The sequence below is a fragment of the Eubalaena glacialis genome, chromosome 4 (assembly GCF_028564815.1).
Source record: "Eubalaena glacialis isolate mEubGla1 chromosome 4, mEubGla1.1.hap2.+ XY, whole genome shotgun sequence".
NCBI lineage: Eukaryota > Metazoa > Chordata > Mammalia > Artiodactyla > Balaenidae > Eubalaena > Eubalaena glacialis.
In genome coordinates this window covers 60,413,878-60,430,088 of record NC_083719.1, presented here as the reverse complement: position 1 = coordinate 60,430,088, position 16,211 = coordinate 60,413,878, and the positions used below count along the sequence as shown (strand labels likewise).

The window sequence follows — 16,211 nt, the reverse complement described above, 5'->3', positions numbered from 1 at the left end:
TCGACAGATGAATGGATAAAGAAGATGTGGCACATATATACAATGGAATATTACTCAGCCATAAAAAGAAATGAAATTGAGTTATTTGTAGTGAGGTGGATGGACCTAGAGTCTGTCACACAGAGTGAAGTAAGTCAGAAAGAGAAAAACAAATACCATATGCTAACACATATATATGGAATCTAAAAAAAAAAAAAAAAAAAAATGGTTCTGAAGAACCTAGGGGCAGGACAGGTATAAAAACACAGACAGAGAATGGACTTGAGGACACAGGTAGGGGGAAGGGTAAGCTGGGATGAAGTGAGAGAGTGGCATGGACATATATACACTACCAAATGTAAAATAGATAGCTAGTGAGAAGCAGCCGCATAGCACAGGGAGATCAGCTCAGTGCTTTGTGACCACCTAGAGGGGTGGGATAGGGAGGGTGGGAGGGAGACGCAAGAGGGAGGAGATATGGGGATATATGTATAGCTGATTCACTTTGTTATAAAGCAGAAACTAACACACTATTGTAAAGCAATTATACTCCAATAAAGATGTTAAAAAAAAATGTGGCTAGTATGACTGAACAACTTCATTTTACATTTTATTTAATTTTAATTAGTTAAAATAGCCACATGTGGCTGTCAAGTGTAGGTTGGCTCCATAGAAATTAACAAAGTCATGCATGTTTGAGGATATTTTTAAGGTTCAAGTGTGGCTAATTAATGTCATAAATTCTCTAATGCGGGCCGGTAAAATTACATCTGGAACCCTAATTCATGGATGCACCAAAGGATGAATAAGCATATCCACCAGTTTAACCTTCTACTATCTCTACTACATACAGGATCTTAGGACATAGACTGTAAGGTCCAGGAATGAAAAGCACAGGAGCCAAGCCATGCAGTTGGAAAAGTTTCTGAAAGTCTAGTACAAGGGATCTATTTGGAGGTCACTTCTCAATACTGCCTTATTCTTAAAAATAAACTATCATCCAGTCATAAAATACTATAGTGTATGTATGTATGGGTGCATTATTCATGGATATATGTACACATGTGTCCACATACACACACACATACATTCACATACTAACAGGGGGCTTCCGCTTCCCAAGTGAGTGCTCATGGACAAGAATTAATAAAGAAACTAAACGTTAATGAGCAGTAAGCTTAGAAAATAAACACACTTAAAGCCAAACATTATCTCATTTTGTCAGTTATTTTTCTTCAAAAACAAACAGAAGCCACTCTACAAATGTGATATGCTATGAAACAGAATACATACTTCTAACTTTTAAGAGGTATCTTCATCTGACATTCAAATTAAAGTAAAATATTTAGCTAAGTATCTCCTGAATGAATGACCCCATAAAGACCATTGCTAAGAATGAAAAAATCTGTAGGAGAAAAGGGACAATCTAAAATGTCTAGAAATTATTTCAGACTATAATACTCCAATATGTTGGAAGAAGCAGCAAAAATACTTCTCTAACATGCAAGTCAGGTTATCTCAAAACATTGGAAGAACTTGAGAAAGTCTAAGTACTACACACATACAAGGTATTATCATTTCACCCCGTAATATTTACACACTGGAGAGCATGGAATACTTATATCATTCTCTGGAAATGACAGTTGACCCCTTATGTCAGTTGACCTCCTTGGGTCAACTGTTCTAAATACTTTTAAACATCCCATCCAAAAATGATCTTTACAGAACTACAACTAAGAAAGAGAATGTGTGTTCCTAGCAGCTGATCACCTGGGAATGAGTGCATTCCAGCTGACTTGATTGAAATCACCTGCTTAAGTTTTTGGTGTGTTTCTAAGAACACAAGCTGCTGATGTCATAGTAAATGACTTCACAGGAGCTGAAAAACCTTCCCATAAGTCCCCTGGGTCCATCTGCATCACTTCCTCTGTTTAAAAATAAAGAGAAAATCCCATTTGAGCAAAGATTGCTGAGCCTCAGTTCATGGCCCACTGATTTAAATCATCATGTGATACTATAACATTCTAGTCCAAGGAGAGAGTGGGCATTCCCTTAGAGGTGTTGTATTTGAGACAGCAGATGAGGTAACCGACAAAGAATGGTACCTACCAAACTTAAAAAGCAAAAATTCACAGGAAGAAAACTTCCTTGTCTAAGTTACCTGGTTAAAATAATACTCCTCTAAGGCTCAACTGGGAAAAGTAAACTTTCCATTAAGAAATCAGCAAAGCAGGCTTTCCTGGTGGCGCAGTGGTTGAGAATCTGCCTGCCAATGCAGGGGACACGGGTTCGAGCTCTGGTCTGGGAAGATCCTACATGCCGCGGAGCAACTAGGCCCGTGAGCCACAACTACTGAGCCTGCGCGTCTGGAGCCTGTGCCCCGCAACAAGAGAGGCCACAACACTGAAAGGCCTGCGCACCGCGATGAAGAGTGGCCCCCGTTTGCCGCAACTAGAGAAAGCCCTCGCACAGAAACGAAGACCCAACACAGCCAAAAATAAATAAATAAATAAATAAATTTATTAAAAAAAAAAAAAGAAAGAAATCAGCAAAGCATCCAAATCTGAGGAAATGCATTTAGCAGCTTCTCCATTCAATTCACCTTCCACATTTATCATTTCCCATTAGCTACATACCTCATCCACACCACAATTCAGACATAGGATTAGACTCTGGAGTGTGTGGCAGGGGTGGGATGGGGAGAGTAATGCACTTTCAAGATGTCCATGAAAAGTTCTCAGCTCTTTCAGATGATTTAATTTCTATATTGTGCAATTCGGGCCTACTTGCGATGGTATATTTATTTTAATTTAGCTGTTAAAGTAATTACCTAAACAGATGATATCAAACTCAATAATTCAAGAACTTTAAACAAAAATACCCCATTTTGACAAAACAACAAACCAAAACAGAGAGAAGTTAACTCTTTTATATTAAGTCCCCCAAATTCTAGAAAGGAAATATTAGCCTCTAAAATTACTATTCTGGTTATGGCATATACGCTTCACGCCAAGATGGTTAAAAGAAATGTGATAATGGCTGTGTGAAATGTCCCATGGAGAACAACTTAGTAGTACAGTTACCTAGATAAATGCCATACAAATCCAAAGAGATTTTTGCTTAAAAATATTCACCTACAAAAAACCACTTTCTTTCAAAGTTATACACATGATACTGTTTTTCTTTTCCTGGTAAAAGCAAAGGCTCTATCTGATAATCTGGGACGAAAAATGGCAGGTCCTTCCTTGCACCCTCTTGTCAATGTCAAGAATGAGAGTAAAACCACACTTGTTCAGTACTGAGAATTAACGCACCTTCTCCTGTATAAGCAGGACATACATAAATCACCAAAGCAAACCTGGATTGTGCATGTTGTCACAAGGAATAAGGAAAAAGTTAGAAAACAAAGATGGAACATGATTTTGTGTTTTGCCAACCCTTGAGTGGCATTAGCCAAAGCACCCAAACCATGACTGAAGACTGAGTGTGGAGCTGGGGAGGATCAAGGAGGAAGGCAGGAGGGCAGGAGGCTGGGGACCTGAGCTTTGTAAGAGGACACACACACCAGTGTCGTCCCCCACGCCCCCCCCACTGATGATGTTGAACGTCTGCCTAAATTAGTGCTTCCCTCATAACTAACATCTGGCAAGAACTACCAGCTCCCAAGCCAACATGCCAGAAAAGAGCCAAGTGGGTGATGTGTCAGCCATCTGAGGCAGGGATCCCCAATGCCTCACTGAAAGAAAATGCAGAGAGGCAGCAGAAAGTCGTGTGGTCACAAAGCAGCAATTATACTCATTGCCTAAGTTACAGAGCTCCCCATTCGTCACTCTGTTTTTATAAGTAAGAGGCAGGATAAGGAAGCAAGCTGACATTCAAGAAAGCATGTCTCAGCGCACATCTTCTTGGATTGTCCACTTTCATGCTCAGAGCTCCTAAGTTCTAGAAGCACAGAAAATCACCATGATTTGAGATCATAAAACAACAGTTAGACTGTGTTGCAATTTCTTCTTAGGGCAGGAACATGTGTCATAATTCAGAAAAACGTCCATGTACATAAAAGGTCAAAATAAAGTTGAGTGCTTAAAAAGCTGAGTTATTTATAGCAGTCATCTTTCAAGTACCAATAAATAGAAAAATACTAGGACTTGTATTTATGTACTTTTATTCTATCCTTTTATGTCTTATGTTTGCTTTGTAATGTTTATAACATGTTGGGACAGTAGTACAAAAATAACATTTACATATAAATACATACAGACTTGTGAGGGGAGAGTGCTGTCATAGGGCTCTAGGGCAGCCCTAATGTAGAGGACCGTTCTGTCCAGCTACCTTATTCTCCCACTATAACTAGAGAAGGAAACTGTTCCATACTTACGGTCATTTTCTTCCTGAATTTCAATATTAACCATGTCAATACAATTCTGAATTTCATTCCAGCTTAAGCTATCTTGCCCTTGGGATAAGGCCTCCAGTTTAATGGAGAGTAGTGTATTTGCGTAACTGTAGAAGAGAAAACAAGCATGATACTAATCAGAGACATTCATTCTTTGTTCATGTTATGCATCTTAAATTGGACATGCATCTTAAGTTTGACACATGTGGCTCACTGTGATGTTATGAGGTTAGACAAACAGGATAAAGGCAAGTAAAATTGTCTTGTGCAGCTTTGTCAACATACACCAAGCTCACTTAGACTAAGGTGTTTTTTTCCCTTAAAGATACTTTTAGGTACAAATGCTTTTTAATGAAAGTTCCTCAAATTCCAATCTTGCACTTAACTCAAGCAAAAAAACCTCAACGTTCTTAACTCTGTGAAATTACTTGCTTTTTTTCGTAACTATTTTTCCTTCCCTTTGTATGTCTTGGTTCTGCTTAGTCTCCAGATGAGTATTATGGGATAAAATTCGGAATTACCACGGTTCCTAATCTTTCCATCAAGGGTCCCTTTTTTTTTTTTCTCGTTCATTCCCCAAATCCAAGCCGTGAGAGGCCTTTTTTTTTTTTACTGTAACCCTAACATAGCTGGGTTACCTTGTGGCCTAATACTTCCAGTGACAAATCAAATAAAAAGCAAATGCAGTTCCAGAAACCTTGCTGAATAACACACATCTTCACTGCCTGTTTTCTTTTTAATAAATTTATTTATTTATTTATTTATTTTTGGCTGTGTTGGGTCTTCGTTTCTGTGCGAGGGCTTTCTCTAGTTGTGGCGAGCGGGGGCCACTCTTCATCGCGGTGCGCGGGCCTCTCACTATCGCGGCCTCTCCCGTTGCGGAGCACAGGCTCCAGACGTGCAGGCTCAGTAGTTGTGGCTCACGGGCTTAGTTGCTCCGCGGCATGTGGGATCTTCCCAGACCAGGGCTCGAACCCGTGTGCCCTGCATTGGCAGGCAGATTCTTAACCACTGTGCCACCAGGGAAGCCCATTGCCTGTTTTCTTGAAGAGGTGGTGCATGAGTTGACCCAGAACATCCTAGTTTCCTCTTCACCTGTCCATTCCTCAGGCTTCACAGCAGCTCTTCACCACCTCTCTCCTGTGTCCACTCACTGTCATTACATCCTTACCCCTCATTCTGATCCCTGACCCTCCTCACTCTGTGCAGCCCTCTGGAAAACAGAGTTTGGTCAACACTCTGATTATTTTTCCTGTCTTGAGAAATTTTAGGAACAAAAGATGATCCACCTTGACATATTACTAAGAAACTTTCATTTCTCAGTCATCAATTTTCCCATTTAAAAACTACAGAACCAATGTTACAACCGTAAGCTAACATGAGTGAGCTATTCCAGCCCGAAGTATAGAAACTCAATAGTTTAATTTGCTTGTGCATCTTTACACCAGGGAAATAAAGAGCAATCCTCTATGTACATATTGATTCACTCTGCAGTATGACTTCTGAATAGAACCTACGGATTTGCTAACAGTAGAGGTTCAAAGAAGTAAGATCGCATTGAGTCTATAATTGTTTTCTCATTGCGACAGATTTTCTCAAAGTTCTGCATGCTCCAAGATGACACTGAGGTGTCTTCTACTGAGTGTAGCTTGGGAGAGAAAAACATCATTCAGAATAGGAAGTGGGGGAGATGATTCATCCTCTGTGCCTGAACAAGGCATCACCAAACACAGGCTTGAAACTGTTTCAGTGTCCTGTGTGAGATTTTCATCTTATCAAGAGTTATAAACCTAAGAAAATACTCTTCTATACTTACTAGTAGCAATGTATACTAAATAATACTGACCACAATGACAATATGGATAAATGGCAACTTGCACTCGTTAGCATCCCTTATAGATGGGGACCATTCTATAAGAAAGTGCAAAATCCTTACAGGCATTTCACGTCTGACATTTAATGATGACCCAATGGGAATACAATGAAAAAGCTTAAGGATGAACACAGAAAAAAGAACAAAACCCACAATCACCCATCATTTCTTCAGAAATGAACAAATACTAGCCAAAGGGAAAAATTTTATGAATAACACAACATAGTTCCATAGGCTTTCCATATGAGGATTCGTCTCCAGCACTAAAGGCATCAACTTTGGATGTTGTAGTAGTTTACCCGAACAGGCCTATGTCTTTTCCCTCCCCACCTTTCTCAGAGTTCTCTTCGGTGTCTGCTATGGATAGACTAGTAAGATTACCTTTCTAACACACTTGGGAAGCTTTGAGAAGATTAAGAGTCCAGTTTTGTTCAGCAGATGCTTATTAAGCACTAAGTATCTGCAAAGCCTGTGGCAGGCGCTATAGGGAGATTAGGAGGAACAAGATGCAGTCTTTACTTCAAGGAGCTTTTAGTCCATTAGATAAAATGACAAAAAACTCAAAAGGGTGTAAGAGCAGAGCATAGGAAAGGCCGTAAAATTAGAGGCAGTCCATAAGAGTGGAAGTAACGGGGTTCCAAGGAAGGAGAAGTGGAAGGAAACCCCTAGTGGTGGAGCATCTTGCCTGGGACGGGCACTGAACCAAGCACTTTATCCTCAGAACTGTTCTGCAGATGCAGAGTACGTGTTTTTGTTGTGTGTGTTTGTTTTCGTGCTTTACAGATGAACAGAAAGGGGCCCGGCTAGGAAGAGTCAAACTTAGATATTTTTGGCTCCAAGGTTATGTTCCTTTAACCACATCGTGCTAGTTCTCAGAACAGATGACATTAGCTGGGGTGGGAGAAGCATGCAAATAGTTCACGGAAGCATCCTCTATGGCAGGAAGGGCTTGGAAGCTCCAGTACTGTGCCAGGCGGAGATGGGTGATAGGCACCGCGTTCCTGGTGGTGAGAGGAGCATGCATAGGAGCAGATAAGCCAGAATGAACAGAGTGTGTTCACATCCATCTCGGCTGAAGTGTAAAATACAAGGAGGGTTGTAGCTGGAGCAAAGGGCAGAACACCACGTTGAGGGTTAATTCAGATAAGAACAGAGGACAATCAAATAGAGGAGCATTATAAACAGAGCTACGTTTTAGAACAATTAATCTGGGAACAGTGTATGCTTAGACCCAATGCCAACCCTATGTCACTCTTGTGAGAATTGGACAAAAGAACCTTTCTGGGAAAACACAGCCCCAAGGGCAGAAGCCATGGTAAACTGGTAGAGACTTTGTAAGAATGCATCCAGGTGGCCCTGCCCAGCACCCGTGTGCTATGAAGAAGTTGTACAACCATAAGGGAGAGGCCCAGTGTTCCTTAAACCTGAACACCTGCCAACTTGGGCTTCCAAGAACTGGGTTAAAAGCTGACATGGAAATTGAAATGTTGAAGCTGTGAAAAATCACTTGGGGCCATTGGAATGTTCAATACAAGAACCAAAGGGGGCCCTGGAATCTCATATCAGTATTGGGTCACCCAGGTGACCCAGAAAGTGCTTAAATGAAATTTTTAAAAGATGATTTAAACAAACACAAATTTTAAAAGTGTTTCATACAGAATACTTGCACTCTGAAGCTGTATCTGTGGCCCCAGCTGAAAATCACAGGTATAAAACTGGTTCTCAAATGGGGCTTGGGACCATTTCCTTAATGGGTTATTTGTAAATTGGGATGGGGGAAGAGAGGATTTTTGATAATCAAAATGGGTGATTTGGAGGGAGGGGGGTACTGTCATTTAGAGGAAAGTGGCCAGGGATGCTCCATATGTGTCTTGATAATTATTGTATCAACAAGCCTCATTAGACTATTAGGCTTCATAAGGGAGTGACCAACTCTGCCGTCTCTAGCACTGAGAGAGCAGCAAAGCCTAGTTACATAAGAATGAATGAGAAGAGAAAAGACAGGGTAAGACCAATTTGGAGGTTATTACAAAAGCAAAGGTAAAATGTCTAAATGAGGTGGTTGCTGGGAAATGGAAACATTATGCAGAGGTATTGTGCACACATATTGGCTACTGTCAGGGAGAAAAGTGAGCAGGCTATTCACAGCACAAGGGTGCCTCACAGAGGGTCAGAGGAAAACTCAAGTTAACTCGAGTTTCTAAGCTTGGAGGAGAGGATGGTGCCATTAACATAAACAGTGGAGGTAGAAATAAATTACCTTGGAAATAAACTCTGCGAGTTATAGGAACAGGTGGTCAAATTTAAGTAGTGTAAGAGCATCAGTTTTTCCAAGATGACTAAAAACAAGGAAAAGCCACTGTTCTACTACTTTTGGGCCATTCTCTACATAGACAAGTGGTCAAACACCATTTTAAAAAAAGTCTAACAAGTCTTTTTAATTTTTCCTGTACAACTGTACGTGACCCAAGAGAATTACCTATTTCAGCAGTTCCAGAACCAGTATCTTGACAACAGTGCTTTTGTCAAGATCTATGCAGACATCTCCCCCTGGTGGTCACAAGAATCCAAGATGGAAATTCACTCATTTTAACTTGGGCTTTTGTCTTACTTAATCTCAAATGGGCTCCTTATTCCTGCCCCCTAATTTTCTCTCTAGATCTGCTATAGTGTTTTATAATTCTATCAACAATACTATCTAGTAGTTTATTTCAGGAACATGAAATAAAAGACACTAAGTTGAGATCGTTACCCACTGCCGTGATCCACTGTGGTCTCAGGATTCCTTTGGTTTAATCATCAAAAGAATGTAGAGAATGGACTTGAGGACATGGGCAGGGGGAAGGGTAAGCTGGGATGAAGTGAGAGAGTGGCATGGACATATATACACTACCAAATGTAAAATAGATAGCTAGTGGGAAGCAGCTGCATAGCACAGGGAGATCAGCTGGGTGCTTTGTGACCACCTAGAGGGGTGGGATGGGGAGGCTGGGAGGAAGACACAAGAGGGAGGGGATATGGGGATATATGTATACATATAGCTGATTCACTTTGTTATACAGCAGAAACTAACACAATATTGTAAAGCAATTATACTCCAGTAAAGATGTTAAAAAAAAAAAAAAAAGAATGGGGTTTGGGGCCCAACTGCCCTACTTTGGGTCCACAAATCCAGATCCAGTTTCCTCATCAGTAAAACAAGAAAATTGGACTGGATGATTATTAAAGTTGTTTCCAACTCTTCTACATTCTGTCGTTTCCAAAAGAAGCCCAAGGGAAGGTATGCTTTCAACATGTATTTTTACCCTATGAAATAATTTTTGCTAATGACAAAGACAGTCAGTAACTGCCACAGGATGATCCTCCTTAGACTCTTTGTTCCTCTAAAAGGAATACTGTGAAGAAGGATTTGAATATTAGAAGGACTCTCAGAACAAAGTAGACTGGCTTTCAAGAAAATAAGCATGGGTATATGGATTGCTTCAGGAAGGAACAAATCCTTCATTTGTGAGATCTACCAAACACATATTTCTGCATTGAAAGGAGTTTTGGAAAATGTTCCCTTACCGTTCCACGTATGTCTCGTCCAGATTGTTGAAGCCCATTGTTGGGCTTCTGAGTTGATTCTGCACAGACACAAGATCGTTGCTCTCCAAGGCCTGGTTTAGTAAAGCTACAGCAGATAGCATTTCCACCGCAATCAAGAGCTCCTCATGGGCCAAGTAGTTCTGTTGGAAAACATATGGCAGTATAAGATCCCCAAATCTACACAGCCCGTGTATGTGATGGGGGTTCAGAATGTACACTTCAAAGAATAAAGAAAAGTCAAAGATTGTGAGAACCCAGGACAAAGAGGGCTCCCTGGCCACCTATCTTTCATTGGCTTTAAAGAACAGGTCAATGGCTTCCGGGTTTTCCTGAGATGATCATTTTGGGCACTGAGTTAATTACAATCCTCAGTTATGATTCCACAAACATCTGCATTGCCATAGCTGATTCCTACTCGCAGCTATTATATTGGCTGCTAACAGGCTCAATCTTACCGAATAATGAAGCCAAAGATTAGATAACATTGTTACTGTCTGCAAGTGCAAGGTAAGATATTAGTATAGCTAATGATTTTCAGTTTGAACTAAGGGTAAGGAAAAGGGGAGAATTTCACCTAAAGATGATAACCCCAGAAAAGTAAATCAAAGTATTTAAGCCAAGAATATTGATTCTAATTCCAAAAAAAGTTAGTCTAAGTCACGTTTTCATAAATGGGTAGAAATTTTTAAACATACCCTAAGGCCTAGATATTTGAAGAAATGTGAGATAAATCTTAATGAAAAGCAAGTAAGGATTGGGCTTACTTAAAAAGTACATCTCAGATTACAGAACACTTTCCCCCTTCAATGTTGTCTTCCTTTTAACCATTTTATACTGATTTGGTCCAACTCAAAAGGGTTATTTCTTCCATCATACTGAAGGAACATGGAGCATGAAAACAAATTTTTAAAAACCCTGATATCTATCTTTACATTTAGAATATTATATATTTCATATATATAATATAATGTTTATATTAAAATTCATTATAGCTGATTCTCCACAGAAATCTCTCAGCAAATTGATTTTAGACTAACAAAGCATAATTTTACATTCCAAAGCAAATGGGAAGAAGGGTTTTTATAGGGAACATGTAAATTTTATCCAAATACCTTACATTAACTATGAGTTTAACATATAAGGAAGGTATCAAATTACAGGTAAAGAGCAGAATGGAATCATTTGAGATTCACCACAAATACCTAAAGTGGTACACAGCCAAAAAGATAAGGACAAATAAAGAAAAAAGGGATGAATGTGCTAGAGTGTAAGTAGCCTCGGGTTTCAAAGCTAGAGAAACAGGGACAATAATATCAAGAGAACCTACGTGCAGCTTAAGGAAATAACTTATTTTTCTTTTATTACAAAATGCAGTTGACCGCTGAGCAACACCAGGGTTAGGAGCGCTGAACCTCCACGCAGTTCAAAATCTGCGTATAATTAATCCTCCATATACCTGTCCCTCTATATCTGAGGTACTGCATCCCTGGATTCAACCAACTGCGTATCATTTGGTAATATAGTACTTACTATTGAAAAATATCCACATATAAGTGGTATGCGCAGTTCATACCCCTGTTGTTTAAGGGTCAACTCTAGTATCTTTCTATTTATAGAATCATGTCTTAATAAGCAAGGATAAGAAAACAAACCTTACTACCCAAGCCCTTTAGTGACATACACTTTATTAATTTTTTTAAAATAAAGAATGCCACTTGTTTTTTTTTTTAATTTTTATTTTTTTGGCTGCATTGGGTCTTCATTACCGCACGCGCGCTTTCTCTAGTTGCGGTGAGCGGGGGCTACTCTTTGTGCAGTGCGCGGGCTTCTCATTGCGGTGGTTTCTCTTATTGTGGAGCATGGGCTCTAGGCGCACAGGCTTCAGTAGTTGCAGCATGTGGGCTCAGTAGTTGTGGTTCGTGAGCTCTAGAGTGCAGGCTCAGTAGTTGTGGCACACGGGCTTAGTTGCTCCGCGGCATGTGGGATCTTCCTGGACCAGGGATTGAACCCATGTTCAATGGGTTCCTGCATTGGCAGGTGGATTCTTAACCACTAAGCCACCAAGGAAGCCCCTACTTTTATTACTTTTTAATTCATGCAAACATTTATAGAGATTTTCATTTTTTAATTATTTTTCTTTTCTTATCATAAAAAACAAGATAATGCTATATATTTCAATCTCATTTTTTCCACTTAACAGTAGGGTGTGCAATCTGTTATTAGTTAAATGTGGTTTATCTTCTATATAGATATAGAAGACATCTGTAGTATCTTCCTAGTACTATAGATAATACTGTGAAACATCCTGGTATACTTGTGAATTGCCTGTTTATGCTTTTGACCTCCCCCTCTTTTGTTTTTTTTGGTGGAGCAGTACTGTTTTTGCTTTTCAGATTCATTGTCCTTCCATGTTTCCTTAGAACTTTAATTTTTAAATTATTTTTTACACTTAACCTTTCATACCGGCAATTTATTCTGTTATGTGTAGTGAGGTAATGTTTTCTTTCCCACATGGTTAAATACTTCTAAGGATTTCATTTTTTTCCCCATGTCTTTGAAATATTAGCGCTTTCATATATGAAATTCTTGGTGCTGCTTCTAGTACTGTTCATTCTGTTGCATTGTTTGGCTTAATCCTGTACTAGTGCATATGCTCTTATTTACTGTGACCTTATATGATTATTACTGCTTAATACTATTAGCATTGCAAGGAGCACACATTGACAAAAATCAAAGCCACGGTGCTAATGTCCTTGGTTGCAGATTTCTAGAAATGCAGATTCAGAGCTTATTTTTCTATATCAAAAAACATTAGATATTTAAAAATATTTCAATATAGTTATTAACTTATCCCAAGTTCTTCAAAAATCACACAGAGAATGAGAACAACTAGTTTTCAACGTGTATTTGTGTAGAGCCCTGCCTGCATTTCCCACCTATGCTCTCAGATTCTTTAAGGAGATGAAAAGCAGGAGTTAAAGAGGAAGGTGGCCGTGGAATTGGTACAGGGAGGCCAATGAGACCAGGGATTGGTACAAGTTAAAGACACTACACTCCCACTCACCTTTCCTCAACAGCACTCCTCATTACTAGGACTCAGAATTAACATCTCCGTAACTGGAGTCTCCTCTGACTTACCATGGCATTCTGTTTCTGGAGGTTGAAAAGTTCGTTCTGATACATTGCACCAGCAAAGGGATAAACAGTGGGCAGCTGGGCCTCTGGTTTCTGCAGTGCAAGCAATGTGTACTCAGGGTCACCTTCCCGAATAACTGCGTTGATGTGGTCCACTGCAGCCAGCCCTGAGGGTCAGAGTGACATTCTGTCAGAACCTGTGCCTTTCCCACTGCAGCCTGACCCAACCAGCCCATATATCCAAGGATTAGAACCTAAGTAGTTACTTTCCATGAACTCTGAAAAGCTGTAGTTGGATAGTAAGCAAAGCCTTGGAAATGGTAGCTTGTAATTGGAAGTCACTCTAATCCTTGCAGCTAGTCCCTAAAAGATACTCAGCATTGATAGAGCTGGAGTTATGAGGTCATTCCTGCCTAGCATGACTTCCCTACAAAATCCTTCCTTTCAGGACCAGCTTTGGAACCATCTCTCCCATGAAGCCTTCACAATGCTCCAGTTCCTGAGGACTTCACACTTTGGGAATTGCCACAGTATTTAGAGCTGGGCCATGTGCATCCTGCAGGCATTGCTCTTTATGGCTCTTTGTGTGTAAGCACTGCCTCCCCAAGGAGATTAAAGACATGTGAAGACCAGAGAAGCAAGGACTTGCCCTATGGCTCTATCCTCCCTCTGAATAAGCACCATGGGAAACCCACAGGAGGCACTTGGACACACTGCTGCTTGATATGGAATGGTTATTAGTTCTCCAAATATTCTCCAAATATTAGTTCTCCAAACATGCTCTCATCTCTTGTGTTCTGTAAAGTGTGATTCTTAGGGAAAAATAATTTCAGATATGTTTTAAAAAATATTACAACCAGAATTCATATGATTATATAATTCTGTGTTAGCATGGTAGTCCCATGTGTTAGTATAGTTCTAAGAACCCCAGTGGATGCCTGAAACCATGGATAGTACCAAACCATTTATGTACTGTTTTTTTTCTGTATATACACACCTGTGATAAAGCTTAATTTATAAGTTAGGTAAAGTAAAAAGATTAACAACAATAACTAATAATAAAAAGAATTATAATAACATAAGTGGTCTCTCAAAATATCTTTTTTTTATTGAGGTATAGTTGACTTACAATATCATACTATTTATAGGTGTACAACATAGTGATTCAATATTTTTACAGATTATATACCAAAGTTATTATAATATTATTAACTATATTCCCTGTGCTGTACCTTACATTCTAATGACTTCTTTATTTTATACTGGTAGTTTGTACCTCTTAATCCCCTTTACCTATTTCTCCCATCCCATCCACCTCCCTTCTGGCAACAACTAGTTTGTTCTCTGTGTCTATGATTTTGTTTCTGTTTTATTTATTCATTTGTTTTGTTTTTTAGATTCCACACATACATGAAAACACATAGTATTTGTCTTTTTCGGTATGACTTATTTCACTTAGCATAATACACTCCAGGTCCACCATGTTGTCACAAATGGCAAGATTTCATTCTTTTTTTTTTTTTATGGCTGAGTAATATTCTATTGTATATATATATACACCACATCTTTATCCACTCATTTGTTGATGGATACTTAGGTTGCTTCCATATCTTGGCTATTTAAAATAATACTACAATAACATTGGGGTATATGCATCTTTTTGAATTAGTGTTTTCATTTTCTTTGTATAAATATCCAGGAGTGCAATTGTGTAGGTTCCATTTTTAATTCTTTGAGGAAACTCCATATTGTTTTCCATAGCAGCTCTGCCAATTTATATTTACCAACAGTGCACAGGGTTCCCTTTTCTCCACATCCTCACCACAATTTGTTATTTCTTGTTTTTTGATGATAGCCATTCTGACAGATGTGAGTTGATCCCTGATCATGGTTTTGATCTGCATTTCCCTTTTCATTAGTAATGTTGAGTATCTTTTCATGTACCTGTTGGTATCTGTACGTCTTCTCTGAAAAAATGCCTATTCAGGTCCTCTGCCCATTTTTAAATTAGATGGTTGCTTTTTGAGACTGAGTTGTATGAGTTCATTATGTATTTTGGTATTATCCTCTTACTGGTCATATCATTTGCAACTATATTCTCCCATTCAGTAGAATGCCATTTCGTTTTGTTAATGGTTTCCCTTCCTGTGCCAAAGCTTTTAGTTTGATATGGTTCCATTTGTTTATTTTTGCTTTTGTTTCCCTTGTCTCAGGGGATAGATCCAAAAAAATATTGCTAAGACCAATGTCAAAGAGCGCACTGCCTATGTTTTCTTCTAGAAGTTTCATGGTTTCAGGTCTTACATTTAAGTTTTAATCAATTTTGAATTTATTTTTGTATAAGGCATGAGAAAATGGCCTGGTTTCATCCTTTGACATGTAGCTGTCCAGTTTTCCCAACACCACTGTCTTTCTCTGTTGTATATTCTTGCCTCCTTTTTCATAGATTAATTGACCATATGTATATGGGTTTATTTCTGGGTTCTCTATTCTGTCCCATTGATCTGTGTGTCTGTTTTTGTGCCAATACCGTACTGTTTTGATTATTACAGTAGTAGAGTTTGAAGCCAGGGAGGATGACACAGCTTTGTTGTTTTTCTCAAGATTGCTTTGGCAATTTGGGGTCTTTTGTAGGTCCATACAAACTTTAGTATTATGTTTTCTAGTTCAGTGAAAAATGCCACGGGTATTCTGATAGGGATTGCATTGAATCTGTAGATTGCTTTGGGTAGAATGGACATTTTAACAATATTAATTCTTCCAATTCATGAAAATGAAATATATTCCCATTTATTTGTGCATTATTTCTTTCATTAATGTCTTCTAGTTTACAGAATACAGGTCTTTCACCTCCTTGGTTCAATTTATTCCTAGGTATTAGATTTTTTTGATACAACTGTAAATTGTTTTGTTTTCTCTTTCTGATGGTTCATTATTAGTGCATAGAAATGCAACAGATTCTCTATATTAATGTTGTATCCTGCAACTTTACTGAATTCATGTATTAGTTCTAATGGTTTTTTGGTGGAGTCTTTAGAGTATTATATATGCAGAATCATTTCACCTGCAAGTAGTGACAGTTTTACTTCTTCCCTTCCAATTTGGATGCCTTTTATTTCTTTTTCTTATCCGGTGTTGTGGCTAGGGCTTCCAATACCATGTTGAATAAAAGTGGTGAGATGGGCATCCTTGTCTCATTCCTGATCTTAGAGGAAAAGCTTTCAGCTTTTCGCCACTGAG

At 38.9% G+C, this 16,211-nt stretch overlaps 1 protein-coding gene across 1 annotated transcript in view; it reads right to left on the bottom strand.

Annotated features, from left to right (window-relative positions):
• The window catches only part of IQGAP2 (IQ motif containing GTPase activating protein 2), a 283,554-nt gene that overhangs the window by 87,817 nt on the left and 179,526 nt on the right, over positions 1-16,211 (bottom strand). Inside the window, exons 10-12 of the mRNA XM_061189375.1 lie at positions 12,975-13,138; positions 9,816-9,976; positions 4,358-4,482 (exon numbers count right to left, since the gene is read on the bottom strand). Coding sequence (XP_061045358.1) covers positions 4,358-4,482; positions 9,816-9,976; positions 12,975-13,138 — 450 coding nt within the window. The remainder of the gene's footprint in view (positions 1-4,357; positions 4,483-9,815; positions 9,977-12,974; positions 13,139-16,211) is intronic.